Raw genomic sequence first — 24,820 nt, forward strand, 5'->3', positions numbered from 1 at the left:
CTGGGGCTGGTGCAGGCTCTGCCGACCTTGCCCGCTCTTCAGACCCCGCCCGTGCTTGGGCGGACGGAGCTGTGACTTCCCCTCGCCGGCCTGGGCTGCAGCCGTCCCGCACCTCCGCTGCTCTCTCTGGATGAAGTGGGGCGGCTGCGGCGCGGGCTGCGCGCGAGCGGAGGGGGGCGGAGCGGAGAGCCGGGCCGGCGGGAGGGGAGAGCCGGCCGGGCTTCGGGCCGCGCCGTCCGGGGCGCTCGCCATGAGCGAGACCGGCCGGCTGTGCTCCGGCTACTACAGCCTCAACCACACCTTCGTGGAGCCCTTCCGGTGCCCCCGGCGCGGCGAGGCGGCCGCGCTGCTCTACTGCTGCGGCTTCGCCGACCTCAAGTACTGCTGCGGGGAGCCGGGCAGCTACTTCCCCTACAAGCACAGCTACATGTGGAGCCTCAGGTGGGCAGGGCAGGGCTGGGCAGGGCTGGGCAGGGCTGCGGCCGGGAGGGAGGGACGCGGTCATCGAGCGCCGGAGGCCGCCTGCTGATCGGCCACCGCACCGGCCAGCTCCCTCCCGAGGGGCGCGGAGGGAGCCTCCGACAGAGTGTGCAGAAACCTCCCCCAGTTCCGAACTCTGCCCGGAGCAGCAGCCGCGGCGGGCCCGGGGGGAGCCTCTCCGGACCGGCCCGCTCGGATCCCGCCCGCCTCTCAGGAACAAGGCTCTGCGCTCTCACCCGAGCAGGTCCCGGACCGGGCACACAGCAAGGCAGCTGCTAAGTTTGAATTATTATTATTATTATTATTATTATTATTATTGTCTTTAGTGAGTCCATTTGAACAGAAAGGAGGCTCCTTTGGGACTTAGAATCATCAAGGTAGTCTCTTTGTGGGTGTGAACTATTGGCTGTATTCTTTAAAATACTAGATAGATAGATGAAGGATTGTGTGTGTGTGTGTGTGTGTGTGTGTGTGTGTGTGTGTGTGTGTGTTCGAGGGTGCGCACCTGACCCTGGACTTTATAACTTGCTCTTTTTAGAAGATCTGACCTGACTCCACTGCAAGAGACCAACAAACACCCCCACAAAGATCCAGCATTTAGTTACTCTGATCCCACACTGCATAACCCTTCCAGGACTTTTCTCAGCCTTTTCAGCCTGACCAGTGCTGGAAAGCAGCGAAGAGACTTTCAAAGGTGGCATCTTTCTTATTTCTTTTTCCTATGATTATAAATTTATTACAGCTGGTGTTTATGAAGACATTTTTATTAGGTGCTTTTTGTACCCTCCATTCTAAAACACTATGAATTTTGAACTTTATTCTTTCATTTTTTTTTCCTGGCAATTGAATGTGGTCACAAGATTTTGTAAGAAAAATAAAAAACAGAAACACTTCCACTCCCATCTTAACCTGTTACTTTAAACTTAATAGCTTGTATCTGGACGAGAGAGAGAGAGAGAGAGAGAGAGAGAGAGAGAGAGAGAGAGAGAGAGACAGAGAGAGAGACAGAGAGACAGAGAGACAGAGAGAGAGAGAGAGAGAGACAGAGAGAGAGAGAGAGAGAGAGAGAGAGAGACCGAGATAGACAGAGATAGAGACAGAGACAGAGAGACAGACACACACACAGAGATTTGTGAAAATTTCTGTTAGACTCCTGGCATGATCCAGAATTTGGCATACATCTAGAGTCTGTACTACATGACTAAATCTTATTTCTTGTAGCAATAAAATAATTTTTTTTCTGTATCACAAGCCTCAAAAAAAAAATTTCAAAGCGTGTTCCTACCTTCCAGTAAGTTCACCTTACACAATCATGCAGGAATAGTGAAGGAAAAAAACATAAAATTAGAGGATGCCAGTTTATCCTCAGTAGATTATTTGGAGAAAAAAACCTGTGTTACACTACCATACTATCTGGCCTTTTGGAAAACAGCGGTAATCTGCCTTTTAGTCTTTTCAGGCATCAATAATGGCACAGTACCTTCAACAGAAGCTGGCAATGTCTAAGTCAAACTCAACTGGAAATTGTGTCCAACAGTCTCAGCTCCCTAAATAGCTCTAAAGTGACATGCAGCAGAAGCTATAAAACATTTCAAAGATGTAGGAGAGCACAAAGGAGTGAAGCACCAGCAGGGGTCTTTATTTAGCACTGAAGAAATGGAAAGTGCCACTCTGTTCCTGGGAAATAGAAGAATGACTTTAACTGATGACTTCAGTTGGCAGTGTTAAAGCTGGGGGCCTGGCAGTTACTGAGCTCTGAGAAGGCAGTGGGGAGGTAAACTTATTAGAGCTTCATTTCCTTCCTTTTCTTTTGTCTTTACTCCTAATTTAAAATAGTTCGGTTCCAAAAGCAGTCCAGAAGTTACTAGGCCTTATGCTGAGATTCTACAGCTGCTGGAGGAAGCGAAGTTGCAGCGTGCTGGCAGCTTCGGGCCCACTGTTGGGACTTGAAAAACAACTGTCATCTGGTGCCCTAACAAAGGACAATTCTCTGTTTTCTGTCTTGTCCTCTCCTGTCTTGTCTCTTCTTATAAATCCCTTACATCTTTGGATTTCCTTTGATAGTTTTGTCCAGCACTTAGGAAAATAAGTTATTCATAAATGAAGACAGAATTTGTTGAAATGTGTATTTTTGAAGACTCCAAAGAGCCCCATTTATACCCAGATTTCGTGACTAGATTTTGCATATAAAAAGTAACATTTCTATAATATATGGAGGTATAATAGCTGAAATAGCATTGTCAAGATTATGAAGAATGTTTTTTCATGACAGAAAGCAGACATAGAAAGCTTTTTGTTTTTCTTTAAACTGCATTAGGATGGATTTTTAATTTGTACATTAAAAGTTCACAAAATGTTTGTTGAATTTAATTAAATTAACAATTTTATATTTTAATTGTCTAAATGACTTTATTTTACTTTGAAAATGTTTTAATAACTGAGTTCTCATTTTGGGAATCTGTCCAGATGTCTAATCTCCCACTGTCTTGTACACTAAATAAGAATAAATGGATTACAGTGTATAGAGAAGTGATCCTAACACTCCACAGCATAATCTACAAAAGTCATCTTTGGTACAAACAAGCATAAGAGTGGCTTTTCCAGAGAGTAAGTCTATCCCCTTAGAGGAAAGTAAAGACAACCCCCAAGTTTAAATGTATAACCTTGCACTGATTCTGCCATAACATTACTCAGTCTTGTGTTCAGGGGTAGGGTTAACGTTAATAAACTAAGCACAAGAACTCTGAAAGCCTGACATCATGTTATAGCTCAAGAGACAATCTCTCATTTGCAAGAATGCTTTATCACCACAAACAAGGACAAGTGGGATAAGGGTAGTCTTCACTTTCACTGCTGTTCTTCCTCCCAAAGCTATGATGGGAGCATAGCATCCTCGGTCAGATTCTCTTTTCCCTCCCTTTGGCTTCTCTATCCCCTAATTCCAAGGAGAGAACAGAAATCTAAAGCCAAAGCAGAAAGGTAATGGAATAAAAGATTATTAGTTTTGAAGGATGTATTCCAACTTACTACGGGTAGATCATTCAGCATCAATTGTCCTTTACTTTCATGTATTGAATATTTCATGCAACCTAAGTATGTAAACACTTCTAAGTCTGAACAACTCTATGGAGAAGTCAAAATATCTTCTTGAATAGCTTAAAAACTAATTATAAATATTTACACACACATATATTACAAGAAACGGTACATGTTGCATAGCAGGTCTTCAAGATGATGTTTATTTTCAAGTTCCTTTTCCCATTTAATGGTGCTGTTTGCAGGTTTATGAGAAGTATATTACTTCCCAAATGATTTGTGTTACATGTAACAACTGTATCAAAGGGTTTTTCCAAATTTAGTGCAAAGCAAATACAGTCAGTTATAAACCATAATTTGAATTATTTTATGTGCTCTTTCCAAATCCTGTATGCAGTTGGCACACAGGTAAATTTTTAACTGATCGTGGACAAACCAATGTAGAGCAAAGCAACACCAAGAATCAGTCACAGGAGAAAAGTACCAGTTTCTTTCTTAATGCTAGAGGTCTTTGGTATGATACCCTTCTAGAAAGTAAAAATTTACATTGAACTTGAACTTCACATACAGTTTCCAAACATTTTTTTCCTATAGTTCAAATCTTCTCTTTCATAATAGTTATAATTTTGTGTATCAGTAAATGGCATCTCACATACGTCTCCAAAAGTTTTGTATTTTTCTAAACATTTGTTTTACAACTTTAACAAAAGCAAATATTTTTATTCACTTTTTACTGTTAAACTTGATCTTACCTTCTAAAACATAATAGCAAATATATTTGACTGAATTATCTAGGGAATCTCTTGAATTTTTTTTACCTATATAATGCATTTGTATCATCTTCATATTAATATTAAAGTATAAATCTCAAAGAATCTCAAAACTATAGAAAAAAGAATGAGTTTGATGGTAGAGGAAAGGTGAGCTACAAATTTCAATCATTTATTGTTTATTGGTGATGAATGATTGAGACAAGAAGAATTAATGTTTTTAACCGTTTTCCTTCATTTGTATGCAAGCCAATTTGTGTTTTTCTGTTTTCCTCAGCGTTGGTGCTCTGATTGGCTTGGGAATCGCTGCTCTTGTTTTACTCGCCTTTGTAATCAGCGTCTGTGTCCTCTGCTATTTATTTCTGTACACAAAGCCTCAGAGATTAGACACTGGCCTTAAACTTCAACATCTCGAGCCTTTTTCCTCTCAAGAAGGTAATCAGTATCCATTATTTATAGTCAGTTATCTGTACTGTATCCAAATAACAGCCTGTACCTTGGGAGCTATCAATGAATGTTCTTTAAAAACGTAGTTTACTTTATGCGTCTTTGTAAAAATTCACACTGAATCAGGTCTTAAAGATCGAAACTCTTGAGAAATTGTACTCAAGGAAAAATAGCAGCCTGATGTTAATGTTCTCCTGAAAACTCAATTGTTGGTCCAGTCCACTTTCATATATTTATAAATATAGATAAAGAGATATATCTCTTTCATTTACTAAGTTTTATCCTCTTGAAATTTTTAAATTTTTGATTTTGGATGGAGTCAAAGAAGTTTAAGTAAATATAAGGAAATATTTAGTGACTGATTCTTGGTGTTGCTTTACTCTACATTGGTTTGTCCACGATCAGTTAAAAATTTACCTGTGTGCCAACTGCATACAGGATTTGGAAAGAGCACATAAAATAATTCAAATGTATGCAAAAAATACAAAAATAAATGGAATACAGTCTTTATTTCTGTTGAATAGATTGCAACATAGTTAATATATAGGGTATATATGTGCTTATGGTATGACAATAAAAGAATTTTTTATGCATTTTATTGTGGAACTGGGTCTTATAATTATCTTGGTTATAAAGTACTATACAAATGCTAGTTGTTATTTCTCACTCAGAAAGAATTGTCAATTTTTTTGAAAATAGATTTCTATTTAGTATATTAAAAAGCCTTGATTATAAGTATACATTTAGAATCTATAATATACTATATAACTATAGAATCTATACAAAACAATACATAAGTACTTGTGTCCATTTAAAAAGAAAAAAATCTTTATTTTAAAAATATTGAGAAAAGTCTCTTCCCATGTTTTAACTGAATGCCGAACCTTGACATGCTTGTGGTATACTTACACTGAAACCTAACAAATACACTACCACTGTGTGATTATATGAACCCTAGTATACTTGGTAGATGAAACCTCTCTCAGTAGGTGTCCTGTGTCACAGAGCAGGGGTCCAAGATCTCTCTGGAATTTTTTTCCTAAACCACTGGTTGCACATTACAGGTTCAAATCCTGAATCCAGTCCAAACAATTTACATCCAGTTTATTTAGAGCCAAAACAAAGTGACATGTTAGTTGTTATTAAGTAATCCGGTCATAAAATCTTTTTTTTTTTTTTTTTTGTCTCTATTGCTTAGGTAATTTCAAGTTGTAGATCTTAATTTTCACTATATCTAAGAATCACCTAGGGACCTAGTTAAAAACACAAATTCCAAACTCTGCCTTTTAAAGCAAATAGCTTTTCTTCCTGCTTTGTCCTTGCATACATGTTATATACTCCCAACAGAGCACCCAGAGTGAGACTGTTAAAAACCTAAGTTGGATCACTTTTTCGCTTAAAAACTCAAGTCTTTTCTTTCTTATCTCACTCAATGGACAAAATGCTTTACTATGACTCCAAGAACTTTACGGTCCACCTTCTAGGCCTTTATCTTTCTTACTCCCTTTTGCTAATTCACCTGACCTTTGTGCTATTCCTTGAAACTCAACTCAGGGCCTTAGCATATGCTGTCACCATTGTTAGGAAACTCTTACCTCAAATAGCTGCATGATTTGCACCTTTAAGTCTACTCAAAAGTCCACTTCCCATGAGTAGTAGTTCTCTGACATCTCACCTGTATTTTTAACTTCCTTTCAACATCTCATAGCAGTTTCCTGCTTTATTTTGCTCTGAATCATTTACCATCAGTACTGTATTTTATTTATTATTTTTTGAATGAACTAGCACTGCATTTCTATTGTAGGTAATCAAAGGAGCATATTTTGAGAAACACTGACAAAATATTGCTAATGTGGTGGTCATCAAACATATTGTGCTAAGCCCAAATTGGATACTTTTCCTGATTTAGCTTAACGGCCACTCTAAAATTTTATTTCACATTCATATTTTATTTCACAACAAAATTATTAGGCTTGTTATTCAAGTCTTACAGTCTTACTGCTATTTAGCGAAGGACGTCTGTTAATGCTCTTCCTATAAAGGTAAGAGGAGGCTGGTTTCTTGCAATGAACCATTCTGCTCCACTCAAATTATTATATGTATCAAGCCAGCAAATTAATTTAATGTATCTTTCCTGAGTAGTTGCTATTGGTAGGGCAAGTTTTATATGATCATTGCTTTCTTGTTGCCAAATGAGGTGATTTTGATCCCTTGGGTTGACTTTAAGTAAATCAAATGTAGTGGAAAGTCCAAAACAAAATAATTGACAAACGTCACTGGAATAAGAACAGAAAACACTTCTGTATTTGAAGCAACCCTTTGAAATGGTAATTAAACACTGCTGTACCCAATCTTAAATATGCACTGTTTCACACTACTATTTCTCCCACCAAGCAAAAAACCAAAAAAAAAACCACCCAGTATTTAGTTATTTAGAAAACAAATCTGGGACTTCGTTGCATTTAAGGAGTGCCTTAAAGATCAGACACATTATAAAATGTTTGCATAGTAAATCAGGCAAGTAAGCAGTACATCAGAGGAAAATTGATTTCACCAGCTAGAGTTTTTTTGTTTTGTTTTTTCCTAAAACTGTCTGTTCTTAAGGGATCAAGCTCTCATTATTATAGATATTTTTTAATAGTTGAGACTGTCTTTATTACAGGCAATCCAAAAAGCCTAAATGGAGATATATTCTTGTGCATATATTAAAAGTGATTTAGAACATTGAAGTTTTTCTTTTTTATAAATGACAATTGCCTAAATTTAAAATAGTCTAATCTTAGATTATTTTGTCAAGATTTTTCCTGGGTGTCTTTACTCTCCTAAATTTCAATTTTAATGTCTACAGTCTAAAGCTTTATGTATTACGAACTGTTTTTTAAAAAAAGCAGGTCTCTCTTGAGAAAAGGTCTTGAAAAAAGCAGGCAGTGTCTTTTTGCTGGAAACCCCTGCTCCTGCCCGCCAGGGCTCACTGTGCACATCTATTACTAAGCAATTGGGGGGTATTTTTGTTGTTGTTGTTTTGTTTTACACATGTTTCAGAGCCCAATCTTTAAAAAAATATCGTGGCTCGAACATTATCTTGTTCAGTTCCTGAGCAAAAATGGCTGTGTGAAGGGCATTGGTCCCGGGATGGGGTCATTTCACATGCTGCTAAGAATCAATAGCTAATAGAGGATGAGTGTTTTTGATCTCTGCTTCTCAAATCTTTCCCTCAATGAATCTTTAAAAGCAGATCAGAAATGAATTCATATCAGAATTTTAAGGGATAGAATAAAAAGGCCTGCCTTATGAACTGAAATCATTTGTAATTTCCCACTTTGTTTTTAAAATTTATGGGACTTTTCAGTTAGACTATACAATACAATGGTTTGCTTTACTCTAATAATGACATCTTCTACCTCCTATGTCTAAAAGTGCTCCTCCAAGAATGAAACATATTTATTCCATGCTTTGAATATCCATTGACACCCTGGCATTGAGGAGCTCATGAGAAAAGAGCATGGGGAAAAAACCAGAGTTTTTGGTAAAAATCAGAGAAGCAGATACTAAGAGCAGCTCATCACAAACAAAAGAAAATAGTTATATAGAATAATAACCTATTTTGCATTCTCTTTTGTAAAGGCAGATGATACGAATGTAAGGCATAGTCATATAGTTAAAAACACAAATTATGTATGGAATACTGAGAAAGTAAATTGTAAAAGCATGTAATCATTCATTCTATCGTGAACAAAATAAGACTTGGACTACCTTAGAGATGTGCTATGTTTCTTTTTTAAGAAGATAACATTTCTTCCCCAGAAAGAGAACTATTTGTAGAGTTCATGTTTACTGTAGGAAATTAGCAAACATGGAGAAACAAATAGTCACACATAATCTCAATATACAAAAATCACAGATATTAAAATTATGGTGAATATCCTTTAGAATTTTTTTCTGTGCATCTGTGAATACAGGTATATAACAAAATAGGATAAAGTGAGTCTTAGGCTTTTTTTCACTACCATTGATATCTTTTTTTTTTTTTTTTTGGTACTGGGGATCAAACTCATGACCTCATGCTTGCCAGGCAGGCATTTGTGCCACTGAACTAAACCCCTGGCCCCTGACATCTTTTTTTAAAACCAAAAAATGAATGTCTCTGTCATCATTTTAAGTCATTTCATTAATTTGATGGAGTGTCATAATTTTAAGATTTTGATATGATTTTATATTTACAAAAATGTTTCAAGAAATGTATAGCCCTTATATTCCATTTCTCAGGTTAATTGTTAATATTCTTCCTCATTCATCTCATCAAATTTTTGATAAATATTATCTAAACCACCTGTCTTTTAAGCTCTAAATATGTATTTCCTGCAAATGATTTTATGTTACATAATTATTGTACATTTATCAAAGTTAGGAAGCATGTTGTTATCTAATTTGGAGTTTTATTCAAATTTTGCCCATCTCTTTCTTTCTTATTAGGATACAATAATATCTTATAATTAGTTTCATTTTTCCTTTAATTCTCAGTCTTCCTTTGTCTTTATGATCTTGGCAGTTTTGAAAAGTAAAAGTCAGTTGTTTTGTTCAATGTCCCTCAATTTAGTTTGTCTCATGTTTTCTCAGGATTGAGGGAGATTATACAATTTGACAGGAGAATCAGAAAAGTTACAGTTTCAGAACATGACAGAGAGCACACAATACTGAATTACATTGTCCTACTTTTAGTAATATTAAGTTAAATTGCTTATTGAGGTTGGAGTTGCTGAATTAATCCATTGTAAAGTTACTGTTTTTTTTTTCATTACAATTACTAAGTATTTTGTGGAAAGGCACTTTGAGACTATAAAAATACTCTGTTCCTCCAACTTTATCCAGTTATTGATGATTATTGATAATTACTATTATATTATTGGTAATTTTCTAACTTTGTTTTCCTTTGTATTTGTCTTATTGAGATAATTCATGGATAAGAATAAACCATAAAAGAATATTTTAGAATAAAAATCTGTGAGTCCATACTGATATTAATAAATAAGTGAATAGATAATGCTATGTTCAAATGCATGTATCATTCCAAAATTCCTATGTTTAAACAACTCAGAGAATAGTCTGAAGAGATGAGACTCTTGGGAAATGATTATGCTTGTTATTTCATGATGTAGGTGAGCTTTCTTCACCTCCATTACCTGTCATGGTCTATTTTACTGCTATAACGAAGTGTTTATTCTTTCATCCGTTTTATGGTGCTAGCGATTGAACCCAGAGTCTTTGCACTGAGCTCCATCCCTAAGTCCTTTTTTAAACTTTATAAATTTTGAGATAAGGTCTTACTAAGTCCCTAAATTACTCAGGCTGGGCTCACGCTTACAATTCTTACAATCTTGCAATGGGATTATAGGCATGCAACCACCCTGCCAGACTACAAAATACTTTATATTAGATAATTTTAAATAACAGAAATAAATTTCTACAGTTTTGGAGGCTGAGAAACCTAAGGAAAGATATCAGCAGATTCGGTATATGGTGAGGATTCCTGTCTGCTTCCGAGATGGTGCCTTGTTGCTCTGTCTTCACATGGTGGGAGGAGAGAAAGGTGTTGGCGAGTTCCCGGGAGCCTTTTCATGAGGACCCAGATTCCCTCCATGTAGGGGGAACCCTCACAGTCTGGTGCGTCACCTTTCAGGGGCCTCAACTGTTTAATACTGTTTCTTTGGGTTTTCAATACGACTTTTGGAGAGATACATACATTGAAACCATAGCATTGCCCATTTATTTATTAATATCAGCATGAACTCGTAGATTCCTTACTCTAAAATATCCTATTACTCTTTATTCATATCCAGGAATTATCTCAAATTTGGACTGTGGGGGCTCTTTTAAATTGGATCTTGGGTCCTTTTGAAATTTGCCCATCATTTTGGGAGCACATTTTTTCTTTTTGTAACAGAATGATATAGGCCATTTTCTACTTTCCTTGTTTCAGTCCAGGGATCTACCATTTCTCCAAGATGCATGATTCATTTTAATTGGGAATAGTGTTTAGAAATCAAAGCTTGACTGTGTCATATTTTGCCATATGACTGACTTGGAACTAGCTTCTTTTTTTTCTTCTCATTATTCATACATTGAACACTTATTTTCTTAGCATAATACCTAGAATGAATTTCCTTGAATGGTGGACACATATGGGTTGGTAAAATACATATCTTTTTAAAAAATGTTCAGTGTAGGAGACTATATAGAGAAATAAGGAGGAAGTGGCAATGTTCTGGATAGCAGTTGGTATAAACTGTGAGGTAGGGGCCTGGTGTTTTTATTTTCTGTAAGTTAGTCACCACATATTTATCGGTTGATCAATCTTTTGTCAGTTTAAATTGTTACTTTTCATAAACTAAATTCTATATACTATGATTTGGTTTTAGATTTTTAATTCTGTATCAGTTTATTATTAATCTAGTAATATATTTTAAAATTTGTCATTACTAGTTCATTTTAATATATGACTAAAGACTCCATCTCCTCCCTTCCATTATGCTTTTGAAAAGAATTTCTACCTATTTTTGAAATGCTGAAGTTTCCAAATAAACTTTTGAATCATATTGTCAAAATTTAAAATGTCAAGTGATATTGCGAATGGCTTATTTATAGATAAGCTCAGAAGGTACTTTAAAAAAATAAACTTAACAGTGTTCCAGGAAAGAAGAGGGAGAAGGGGAAAAGGAGAAAAGGAAGAGGAAGACAGAAAGGGGGAGAGGGAGAGAGAGGAACGCCCTCTCTCTGTGAGAGAACAAAACAAAAACAACCTCTGCCCAAAACTTTGTAGCCTAGGCTGGTCTTCAGCTGTGGTAATCGTCCTGCTTCAGCCTCCTGAGTGCCAAAACTGGGCTGCCAATTTATTTAGTAATAACACTATTTCAAAAAGGCCTTTGAAGAACTTACAGAGGTGTTAATAGAAAATGGAGCAATGGGCTCCATGCCATAAAAGCTCCTTATTGTCCCCTAAATGGACCTTGGAATTTAAAGTAAACTTAGAATGCCTATGGTTGTTTGATTTTCTACATTCCTAGGAAGTAGAAAATCAAACTGCTCAGCAGAACTCCTGCAGTATTTAGTGCTTGACAGTGCCAAGTGCCCCCGCGCAGGGCACAGGGTCAGGCGGTCTTCACTGAGGATGGAACCAGGATGTAAAATAGATGCCATTCTTCTTGTGAAATAGTCATTTAAAATACTGGCTAAATTCCTTGTAAGTTATGATAATATCACAGGTCGGAAGAACTTACAGCTGCAGAAAAGGACCAATTCTGGAAAAAAGTAGAATAAGAAAAAGTTCTCAATAGATCTGCCTCCAGTCACTGATGGGTGCAAAAAGCAAATGTGCAAGTCAAAGATTTTGGCCTTGTGAATTTTCAAACTTGTATTTATATGAGAAACCTGTAAGTATTTGAGGGAAAAGACAGTTCGCTGAAACAAGAAGAGGTCAACAAACAGCCCAGTAGGTCACTGGGAAAGTTTTGCTCATTTGGCCACCCAGTCCTGTGCATAATATTAAAATCAAAGGGAAAATATCCTTTTAAAATAAAAACAGAACAAAACAAAACAAAACCAAAACACTTTCAGGCCACAGATTTGAGACTTTTTCCAAGAATGGCCCAGCTAGATTAGTAGTCGGAAGCTGGTACAGGACTTCAGAATGGTAACACAGAAAGCAGAGGATATGCCACATAATGGCACAGAAGCATGGTACATCTCTGCTGGATAGCAAAGAGATAAAGGCTTTCAGAAGTCCCCAACATTCTCCGATATTTTTAAATGGTGTTTCAAATTTATTCTTCTTTATAGTTGAGTAGTGTTGCATTATGCATAGACACATTTTTAAATCCATTTATCTGCTGATGAGTGTACAGGCTGCTTACAGAATTTAGCTATTATGAATTCTGGTGCTATAAACATCGGTATTGATGTACTGTTGTAAGATGATGTCTTTAGCTCTAAAAACTGTGTTATCTCTACACAATGCAAAGAAAGATAAATTTGAGTTTTTTGTGGGAAAATAGATACACCTGGAAAATATAAAGTGAAATAAATCCGATATACAGCTTAAATATCATGAAGTGTCTCTCATTTGAGTAAGGCAAAGTAGAAATAAAGAACAAAACAAGGAGTGATAGAAGGAGATAGGCAGATAGATCTTTTGCAAATGAGAAAGGGGTCCAGAGGACCAAGGCTGAAGACAAGGACAGAGGGGAAGGGAAAGTAAAATCATTGGAGATATGTCAGGTACTTGTACTGAATAGCCACAATAAACATTAATTGTTGTGAACATGAAATAAAAAATGGTAACAAAAATAATGAAAATGGGGCTAGGGGATATAGAGACAGAGGAGGAAAATGGGTAGGGGGTTAAAAAGATAAAAAGATTCAAGCTGTGTATGCATGTACCTACTCCCTAAGATAAATGTAAGCGTTATGTACAGCAAATACGTACTAGTTTTAAAAATATACAATGGCACTTTGAGCCCAAGTAGCTTAACTCTGTCTCAAAATAAATAATAAAAAATTTAAAAATTGAATTTGGGACATAGGTCAATAAAAAGGCCCTGAATTTGATTGCTAGTACCTACTTACTTATTAAAATCAATCAGTTGATTAATCAGCCAGCCAATGAATCAATAGACAGTCAGGAACAGAGTTCAGATTATTTATAGGGTAAGCAGATCTGTAAAGTATGGCACAGATGATGAGGAAAGGTAGAAAGATTGATAAATTAATTTAAATTTGGCCTAAAGCCAAAACTTTGATTTAAATGCCAGTCTGGGAGATATAGTATTAATGGAAGCTTGAGATTTACATATGATGACTAGGCCCCCCCCAAATATATTTATTTATGTATATTTATATCTACATGAAATGGGAAGCAAACTGCAAGGAGAACTGTCAATCAATCAAGGAAAGACCTGTCATGTTGGGCCTTGCTGATTTGGGCTCAACTAAAGAATCGAATAACAAAACTATTTAGTGTAACAAATGCCTTGGGAGTTCATGGTATTACAGAACTTTTTTTTTAATTGAATTCATGTGGTAACCTTGAAAAAAAGAGGCAGCTGCTTTTATCTCTACTTTGTTGGTTAAGGAATTAGTTCTATTTTATTAAATGGAAACTAGGAAAAATAGACATTGCTGGGACGCTCCTTTTTAAAGAAGTTCTGCCAAAGAGCTATACCCTGCACTCTGATATCACTGCAGCTCCACTCACTGTGTGTGTGTGTGTCCATTCAACCCAATCTACTGGATGGGAAGCCATTAAAGCACTTTTAGATTATGATCATCTGAAGAGAAGGAGTGAACACTAGAAAGTGTGCTTAAAATAGAGCTTTTCTTGTTTGCATAACAAAGTGCTTTCATTAGGCAAATTTTTGGGCTAAGAAGCCAATGCAAGTCATAGCTTTGTATCTAAACTGGTTAGAAGTCTGAGTGAGAGAATGAGTCAAGTACTGGGAATAAGTCTTTACCAGTTCTAGATGAAGTAAAGTCTGTAATTCTGGGGTACATTTTGAAAACCTTCACACCTCAGAGGGCAGTAGACAATTTAAATTCCTTCAATTGTTGCCAGATAAATACAGAATGAAAATTACAACTAGGAGAAGAGGCAACTTAGAGCCTCAAAATAACTAGTTTAGCAATTCTAATTGAATATTAAACATTTAGATTTTACATAAATGCTAGTATGAGATGCAAATATTACTCAGAATTATAAAATTAATTTCTTATATCTTTGACCTTTTATCTTTGCCTATGATACTGAAGTATAAAACCAGTGCTAAGTGAAAAATAACCTATAAACATCTTAATTTGCTTTTTAAATGTTATATGAAGAATGGTTTCAAGGGTCCCTATAAGTAATACATTCCATTATTAGTAGTTTAGCAGTTAAATTTGAAGGTAGTATATTTTCTCAGCCACATACCTTTGTAAAAACAGTAAAGATTTATTTAATCTCTAACATTTTCATGCTAGTTTTCTCTATTATATTTATTGTGAACAGCTTTGCTTACCGATGGGGCAAAAGGCTATTTTTCGAGCTGGAAAATGTCGTGCCTACAACAAATTCGCTTTTAAAAATCTAGACATTATGATAGACATGAAACACTTGTTTTAAACATTTTCCCCAGTTGGCTTTTAATTCTGTTGTTTGCCACTCACAATTTTAAAGATTTTAAAATCTTATATAGTATTTAAATTCATTAATTTCACTCAACAAGTATTTATTGGATGCTAGGTATGTATATTTTTCTATATTCATTAATGTCTAGAAATGAACAAAATAATCAAAATCTCTTGGTGTGTTACTAACATTTTGTTGAAGAGAGATATGTAGTAAGTAACCAGCATAGTAAACAGGCTAATTACATTAGATAATAGATACCATGAGAAAAATAGAGGGCAGAAGAGGTTAGAGATGAAGAATATGTAGATTTCAATTTTAAAGTGTTTGGGATAGGTCCAATTCAAATGGTGACGTTTGAGAAAGGACTTGGAGACAAGAGAGTTGTATAAGTCATCTGGGAGAACATGCCAAACAAGATTGAGTCTGAAATATTTGTGTGGATTGAACATGCCTGATATCTTTAATCAAAAATTAGAGTGAACCAGGGATTAAATAGAAAGAGGTGAAGTCAGAGAGGTTAGCAGTATGTGTGTGAGACCACACGGACCATGGTGAAGACTTGGGTGAAATGGAAGGCTCTGAGCAGAGATATGATCTGGCCTGGTTTTTAAAGGATTGCTAGTATTAGTTGAAAAGAGGATAGTGGTAATAGTGAAGATGGTGAGAAATGGTTCTGGATGAATTTTAAAGACATAGTCAACAGGGCTGCTGATGAATTGGATTAGGGTGTTGAGAGAAAAGAAGTCAATGATGACCGTAACAACTGGAGATACCGAGTTTCTAGTAGTAAGACTACAAGTGGTGAGGCTCTTCTGGGAATAACACAACTTTGTTTTGAATTAAATTGGATATTTCTATTAAATATCTAAATGGAGATGTCAACTAGATGTTGAAATTTTGGAATTTAGAAGAGCTCTGGACTGGAGAAATGCATCTAGGTGTCATTAGCATTGAGATGGTATTAAAACCATGGGGGTACATACCTATAATATCAGATATGCATAAAGCTGAGTAGGAAGATGGCAAGTGCATCTTAGCAACACACTGTCTCAAAATTAAAAATAAGAGCCAGGGGTGTAGCTCAGAGGTACAGTACTAATACGTGTAAACCCCTGAGTTTGGTTGCACATCTTGAAAAAACACAACAATAAAGTATGGAATTGAAATTAACTTAATTAGGGAGTGAGACAATGTCAGGAATCAGTACTTGAGCTCTGAGGCACTATTAAATCAATGAGATCTGGGAAAAGAAAAGAAACTGGCAAGAGAAACTGAGAGCAGGAAAGGAGAGGTAGGTAGGAGGGATCAAAGGAGGGTAGCACCTGGAAGCCAAAGAAAGAACTAAGCTAAATGCTTTTAGGTCAGATATGCGGGTGAGCTGGACAGAAGTCATTAGTGATGTCTTTTTTCCACTACTTTTTACTTATTTATATTTTAAAAATGTATCTAAAATTTTATATGTTGGTAAAATGATACACGATTTCCACAATTATATAATTTTTTAAAACTTTATCAAATAACAATTTCTTTTTAGTGAGCCAAGTTTCTGATCATTTGGTCTCATGTTTACATGGTGTGTGTGAATAGGACTGTGGCACAAATGTGTCCTTTTAAAAAATTAGATCTAAACTGGTTGTGATGGCAAAGACTTACGATTGTTGCAAATTATTATGATTGGCTTTAATGCAGTTTCTTCAGTTTCTGCAAGGGACAGTTTACATATTTTATTAAGAGATCCAGCAGTTGTTACCTCCTCGTCAAAATGTCTGGTTTCCTCACACAACTATGCAGAAAGAAAGGTAAGTATGGAAATGAAAGTTTCATACCTATGACTAAATATTTCCCTTGTGGAGTTCTGCAAATTACTCATTTCTGACTCATCTACCTAGCATTTACAGATCATACTTTGAAAATTGTTAGAAAAATTGATTTAAGCACACATTTTTAAAAGTCAAATTCTATAGTATAATTTCAAACTTTTTATTTTTTGTATTTGCAGGCAACTTAAATAGGAAAACCAAAGCCCTCAATTCAAATGCAGCATCAAATTCAACAAATGAAACATCCTATGAGGCTGAAGATATAATTCAAGACAAAGGAATGGATACAGCACAAATCAATATTGTTTACTAGTTGAAAAATCTTGTGTTTTAAAAGCTCACAGGAGAGCTGGAGCAACAAAAATAAAGAATGCATTTCAAGCCACAGTTTGTATTTTGCATTTCAAATATTTTCCACACCCAAAAAAGAAACAGCTGCATTTCTGATTGGCTAATTTCATTTGAACACTTACTAAATTTTGATATTTTTCACATGCATAGATTTACTTTTATTTGATGTTTCTGCATTTCATAAATTATATTAATTTTCAGAAGAAATTTATCAATTGCACAGATAAGTAAACCTATCTTAATGAGAAACAATGAAAAGTTTACATCACAATTCCACGTTTCACAATTTTTTTGATACAGGGAATTATTTCTGTATGAGAGGATGGTACTGGATAGGTAAGTCTCAGGGGTGTCTTATAAACAAGAGGTGACACATTCTTAAATGTCTTAAAATCAGCTATACCTTTTTTGAGGATTTTTTGGGGACCCAATATTACCATCATAAAAGTTAATATCCAGTATCAAAAAAAATCACACAGTAAAATCTGTACAGTATTTTCTATATTTCAAGGGACAGCCATAATAGAAATCCTTTACTGATAAATTTCCCTAAGCATCCCTGTAATGAAAGTTATAAAGCCATCCAGTTCTCTGGTTTTAACCTATTACTATCATATTAATACCACCTAGACATCTAGAAACAAAGCTAGTTTCTGCAAATTATCAGTTTTAAGTGTTTTATTCATAAATGTGATTTCTGTTACAAGAACACAGACCTGGTTTTATGATGGAATTCAATAGAAAAAAGGACTATTTTTAAGCCAGCTCTACTACACACATTTGCTGCTTTGTATAGTAATGTGTAGTCAGAAGACTAGTCTTCCAAAATAGCCTGAATATAGCTTCTCTGGTCTGGTATGAAAAAAACAAACAAAAATAAGACAAAAACAAAACAAAAAATGATGCCTATTGTCCTTGGGCATGCAAAGCTTGGAGTTAGAAACTTTTCATCATTAGGCTGTCAAAATTTTTAGAACAACCATGGATGTCTTCTAGACCAGTACTGTCTTAAGGAAGTTTCTTTGATGATAAAAATGTTCTTTCAACTTTGCACTGCCTGCCACAGTTGCTGCTTAAAATTAAATGACCACATGTAGTTATATTGAAAGCAGAGTCCCTCATCATTATCACAACATCCTACTGCTTCACTTGGATTTCACATTCAAAAAGAACATATTTGCCAAGGTTTAAATATTAAAATTGCTTAGAATGTATATGAAAGACTTTTCCTTTATAAAAGTGACGTGAGGTCATAAAATCAAAAGATTTTTCTTTTTTGAAAGCTCATAGATCTTTTGTGAAAAATTTTTATATAGCATTGATTTTTAAAATATCCCAGAAAATTGGATATACAGGAAGTAATATATTATTTTACTGTCTCAGGTGAAAATCTAGTTGAGAAAGTGAAGGCACTGTTGTGGGTTTACTTGATGCTCAAAGGCAAGGGCATATGTCATTCAGGACACGAGCAAGAAACACTGACTCAAGGTCAGCAAAATGCTCCTGGTCCCCAAGACTCCTCATCACCCATAGATCAGGCAAATAGAGCCTGGGTCTGGATGGATGACACCAATTCTCTGCTACTCTGTGTATTTTCAAAGGAGCTGAGAGGAAATAGGTGAGGTCCGAAGAGTGTGGGCATGTCAGCTAGGATTACTGTCACAATGGTATAAGAAATATACTGTACTTGGACAATAGCCCAGGTCTGCCTCCCAGCGCTAGGATCAGAAGGGTCTGCCTGGCTGACTACCTGCTGAGATAGCTTATCAGTAGGTTACCTGAGGAAGAGCCCCAGGGCTCGTCCGGTGGACTGGCTGGCATCTTTCTCTGTAAATTTTATGTAATTGTACTTTACAAATTAGGACAAAATATTAAAGACAAGATGCTTTATCAACTTATGGCATAGCCTATGAATGAAAAATATTTTGATTATTTACTTGGATCTAACAAAAACAAAGATATAATTTGGTTTAAGCCTTTCAAAAATAAACTATAATTTTAAAAATTTTCAAAAAATGCTTAGATACTTAATACTGAGAATTGGTCTGATAAAGGATACAATTGAACTTTATGTTTTTAGGTAATTTAAGTCACTATATAATTTTTGGTAAAATAGATCTTGGAAAGCAAGGTGAGTGTAGAAAAATACAAATATTGGAACACAGAAGAATCATCTGCTATTTTACAGGGCCTTTTAATGAGAGCAACACCATCTTTTAAAAAACTGCAATAGGTTTATAAAATAGATAAAACCAAATCCCAGTAATGGTCATTTCCTTCTTTGAAACTCTTTAATAATGTCTCACCACTAATAAATTAAAGTCAAAACTTCTAATCATGGAACACAAGATCTTTTCTTGAACCCAAGAATCTAAAATATTTCTCTTAATTCTTAACACTCCTGTTTAACATATGACACAATAGCAAAATGAGATAGCTTATAATTCCTACACGCATATATAATTTTGTATGTGATTTTGTTCACAGTATCCATCCTAACCATGTCTCCCTTGTCTTCAATCAAAATGAAATTCAGGCATTACTTTCTCTAGGTGGTTTCTTTTAATTTCTCCAAATAGGTTAGATACCCGTCTGTATTTCTATTAGGCCATGTTTGAATTATTGACACTGTTTAATCAGGTATTTTTTTTTTTTTATCGGTACCAGGGATTGAACTCACGACTGCCTGCTTACAAGGCAGGTGCTTATGCCGCTGAGCTAAATCCCCAGCCCTGACACTGTTTAATAATGGTGTGATTTAGTGTTTCTCATACCAACCAGACTGTCAACTCCATATGGGAAGCAAATGTATCTTACTTAGAACTCTCCTCACTACATAGCACCATAGTATTTGCCATGGTTGGTACTCAATATTTGTTGAAGAGATGACTCAATGTCATTTTAATAAACATTAATAACTCTGGTGCCTAAGGTAACCTGAAGTTATATGATTTTAGATAGTACAGCAAATACAGACACATATAGTTATTTTACTTCTTAGTAATTGATGCCTTGGCTTCTGGGACCTAAAGACGTAAATGAAGATATATTAAATGTGAAGAACTAAAAATATGCTTGAGAGATTTTAGTCAACAGATGATATGGAGAAAAAAAAATGGAGAAACTGCTGGACCTGTAAGTCTATCACCTAAAAACAACAGTCTCAAAGTATTCAGATAATATGGTTACAGATACAAATGTAAATTTAAATTGTCTGCATCTAATGAAAATGGCATACATTGGGTGGTCACAAAAAAGCAAATCTAGCATCCTTTATCTGTTTTAAAAAGTTGATATGTTTAATAATTAATAAATTTAACTTTTACTGTTATAGAACACTAGCTGTGTATCTATAACAATTTCTAAAGTATTACTTGAATTTTACTAAAATATTGGCAATAATATACGTTGAAGATTAGATGTAATGTCAGAGATAATTTAGTACAACTGCTTATAGGTAAAAGACACCAAAGCCCAAAAAAGCTAGATGACTTTACTGAGGGCTATATAGGGTTATTCTATGGGGGTTGGATTACCTAGTGAGAATGATCATGACTTCTGGATTGTTACTAGGAACAATGCTGCATACTGCCTGGGATGAAATTTCGTTAATTTCTCCCTAAAATTTAATACTGAGATTTGCACTAAAGGCAAGATCATCTCAGAAGAAAAGTAGTAAAAAAAAATAACTTTTGTTCAAATGAAATATTTTATAAACTATGCTAATATGGGAAATCAAGAATATAAGATTATTTCTGGGGAAAATTAGAGCTATTAAAATCTTTTATTTTCTATAGTATATTAGTTAATGAGGGCTGACTTTTATATAACTTCTGAATCATAAGTTCTGTCACTGTTCAGAAAAGAAACGTTAATTTATAATCTTTACAATTAATAGAAGTAAAACAAATAACTTGATTAACTGTACTGCAATTACTCCCATATTACATACACTGTGGGATGAGGCCATCCTTTTGTATGTAGTATCTATTAAACATTTTTAAAAAGGCTTTTTCTTTTTTACCAACTTGAAAAGTCATTAATACTAAAGAACTGAATTTTCATCTGAAGAATAGTGAAGGCAAAACAGACCCTTAAAAAATCTAATAGTTTTGTGTTTTTCTGTTGACTGAACTCTTTAAACAACAGTTTCTTTTTGAAGGAACCAAGTGAATAAATGAGGTCATGGAAAAGCTGGAGGTATGAAGGTGTCTGAGGCTCAAACACCAGGGCAGGGCTGTGTGTGCAGCTTCCCTGGAGTTTTGAGTATGGGCATGCTGGCTAGGGTGCCCCTGAAGGAAGACTCAGTAAGTGCTTCCAGCCCATGAGGTTAAGTGAACCCAGCTGATTTCATCATCATGTATTCAGCTGCAGCCATGTCTGTACGTTACCAACATGAAAACTTCTAAGTGCACCACAGTGAGCTTACTTGGGATCTTTGGTGCTTTCCCATGATAATAGGGTGAGTTTCAATGTTACTACAATATAAATATTTAACTTACTGTGTATCAGGAATACTAAGCATTAAAGAAATTAAGTAACATTATCACTATGAAATTAAAAATGTCAGAAACATATCTACCAGAAAGCATATGAAAATGCTTTCTCAAAAACTTTCCATTGTTTTACAAAGGCTTTCATGATGTAACTCCCTGGTTTTTAAATTTTAAAAAGTATAGAATTTTTAATTCTAAATTTTTTTTTATTCTTACTGATACTTGTGACTGATGTAAAAGAGGGAAACACCTCAAACTTGTTATTCACGAAAGCGGAAAATCAGTGTGAAACTTGCTTCAAAACTGTAAGTCATTTCAGACAAAAGATATATGTGCTAATATTTACAAAAATTTTCCACATTACTCATAGACATATGGTTCATAATGTTTATATACTAAATACAATAAATATCAGTTCTAATGCAAATTTGGCTGTTTTGAGGTATCTCTGCAAGACATGCCAATATGGCACATTTGTAATACCCAGGAGTCTACCCTAAAATTTTTGACCAACATAGCATCATCTCTGCCAGACTTTCTTAAAGGTTGAACTAGTCCCTAAACAAGGAAAAAACATTTTAACTGTTACTGGGGGAAAAAAAGGAGCCAGGTACTAGAAAGTCTACATTTCATAAAGCAATGAAACTTTGTTATAAATATTTTATTATCATCTTCCTGCAGATACCATTCATTTAAAAAGTACTACTCAAGACCAATAAACCAATTTCATTTACTATACTTTGAAAAGCCTAGAGTAAATACCAGAGTAAAGAATTTCATCATCTTTGTATATTATATCCCAGTAGATAAAGCTGTTTAATTTTTCAATGTCAATAACAAATCATTACCCCCTGCCTAGCTTCATCACTGACAGGTGGACACTTGATTGAGGAATATTCATTAACCATTAAGTAGATTATTTGTGTTGACTCTACAAGGGCCATTTATGAAGTAAAAACACTAGCCAAACAGAGATACAAAATACCAAAAATAGTGTGCTCTGTATTTACAAATATCTATACTTGGGGCATGGCTATCAAGTAACAAGACTTATTTAAACACATACAGCCAGAGGGATAATGGTCCCACCAATGAAAAAATGTCTGTATGGAAAATGCTGGGGTTTACTGCAAAGCATCAATTATATAGCAAAATCCAAGGAGGAACACTTTTTAAAGATGACATTTTAAATTTACTTTTTTGTGATTTCAGAACGATTAGGGGTAGAAGAATGCTTTTCCTTTTTTTTCTTCTTTTTTTCTTTTTTGTGATGTTTCCCTTTTTTTGATTTGTTCTTTTTTTCTTTTTTCTTTTCTTTCTTCTGATATTTTTGTTTCTTTTGTTTAGAAGAGTCTTCTTCAGTGGAACTGGAATAAGACCTATGGGCAATATAAGACATGGCTGAAACTTGTATTTAGAGCTTTTAGGTAAATTTAAAGAGGATTTGGGTTGCTTTAAATTCTTCCTGGAGTAAGGAAGGGATATAAACATAAACTCAATGTTTATATTTTATTTTCTTAAAATGCTGAATTCAGAATTTTTGATACTAGGCACAGAAAATGAAAAGACTAATCTCTCTATTCTGCTCAACTTTAGTAAGGAGTTTTAAATTCAGTAAGGATGACATTATTTTTCTGTGATTTTCAGTTTTCCAAGTTGTGCTATCCTTCAAAATCTTGTAAGGCAAAGTGGTAGTCATTAAGCTTTAATGTATATATTTCACTTGCTTATAATAACCTGCTAGCATATTCTTAAAAGTGCCACAAAAGGATATAATTATACATACATATAAAGAAGCTATAATTATACATTGGTATAGATGGAAAAAGCTGAACATTAATGAAAAAAAGCACATTTATAATTCCTTTGATTTTTCAAGTCATCTGCACCCTAGATGCAGTGACATAAATGAACACTTGCAATATCAAATAATTTTCACTAGTTACAGAAATGATGCTTTTAGATGAATACAGACATGAATAAGGATGATTTATCATTGTAATTTAGTTTTGAAATAGGCCTCTAATATGCAGTCAGGGCAAAAACATACATTACTTTCCTTGATATTGAAAAAAATGAAATTTTTAAAAAAGCAAGCCAATATTTCAGATTTTACATGAAAGAGGTGAGTAATATTTAACCTCTACCCAAATCCAAAATACATGTGAAAAGACAGAAACTGTGTTAATTGAAAATAAAACTGGCATCTTAAAAGTCAGTTCAACGATCTAAATATTAGGAGTTAAAACTCAAACCCAGAAATCTTAAGATGGACATAAGGCAGGTGCCAAAGAAATGAATGAGACTATGTGGTCTCAAGGGATCTCATGTCTGCAGAGTGAGCTGTGTATTTCCCAGCTCTGAGTTGCCCTCCTTTCTGGAGTATTGTATCTTTTTCTCCATTTGATCTGTCTGCTTTTACAGACTTCTGACTACCTGCTATCTCATATATTCTCTGACTTCCTCTTCAGCTCTGCTATTGTCAAATGTTGTCTATGGTTTTTTGTTGTTGTTATTTTTTTTGGCACTGTTGGAGATTGAAACCAGGACTACATCGCCCTTCCTTGAACATTTTTAAATTTTTCATTTTGAGACAGCCTTTTGATAAGTTGCTAATTTGCCCAGACTGGATTTCAACGCATTATCCTCCTGCCTCAGCATCCCAGAGTGGTGAGATTACAAGCACATACTAAGGTGCCTAGGTTGCTTTGCTGTTTTAAGGAGTACCTTTTACTTGAACTCTAGATTCTGCCTAGCGCTGCTTCTCTGTCTGTACTTTTTTCTGTATTTTTGATCCTAGATTTTCATTTTTAAGGCAATATTTTAGGCTGTAATATAGCACATTATTAGATGGCATTACCTTTACATGGACAAGTTCATTTAATTTCAGGCTTTGTCTAAGAGCTGTGAGGCCCAAGTTACAGGACCAAATAAATAATCTCTTACTATAAAACTGGTATATCAGAACTTGGAAGAAAATACATAACATCATGTTTCCTATAAGCAATCCATCATGCTGTTTAGCACAAATAATTCAGCAATGCACTAAATCAGAAATCCTGAGCTCTATGTTCTTACCAGTTTTTATGTTAGAGACTATTATTTAACTCTCAACTCCTGACAGTGTTCTAACTATTCCAATTTACAAAATATCTCAAGTTTTAAAACGTATGTAGTTGAATACTTCATAAAAGCTACAAAGCAACAACATCTAATGTATGGAACTTGATCTGTGATACAACTGGCTCTAAACCAGATCTA

General features: G+C 35.1%; 2 protein-coding genes across 4 annotated transcripts in view; one reads left to right on the plus strand and one right to left on the minus strand.

The window, feature by feature from the left end:
- The first annotated feature begins 108 nt into the window (after positions 1–108).
- Shisal2b (shisa like 2B) lies at positions 109–17,099 on the plus strand. The gene is made up of 3 exons (XM_003461602.5): positions 109–441; positions 4,564–4,721; positions 16,892–17,099. Exons 1-3 carry the CDS (start codon positions 131–133, stop codon positions 17,023–17,025), a joined length of 603 nt encoding a protein of 200 aa, XP_003461650.2. The 5' UTR covers positions 109–130; the 3' UTR covers positions 17,026–17,099.
- The window catches only part of Srek1ip1 (SREK1 interacting protein 1), a 40,036-nt gene continuing 32,074 nt past the window's right edge, over positions 16,859–24,820 (minus strand). For all 3 annotated transcript variants that reach the window (XM_063258244.1, XM_063258243.1, XM_063258242.1), the window contains one exon: positions 16,859–22,938. In XM_063258244.1, the coding sequence (XP_063114314.1) occupies positions 22,752–22,938 (187 nt within the window). In that variant the 3' untranslated portion in view covers positions 16,859–22,751. The remainder of the gene's footprint in view (positions 22,939–24,820) is intronic.

The sequence above is a fragment of the Cavia porcellus genome, unplaced genomic scaffold, assembly GCF_034190915.1.
Source record: "Cavia porcellus strain 051 isolate PalLab524CR breed Dunkin Hartley unplaced genomic scaffold, mCavPor4.1 scaffold_11, whole genome shotgun sequence".
Taxonomy (NCBI): domain Eukaryota; kingdom Metazoa; phylum Chordata; class Mammalia; order Rodentia; family Caviidae; genus Cavia; species Cavia porcellus.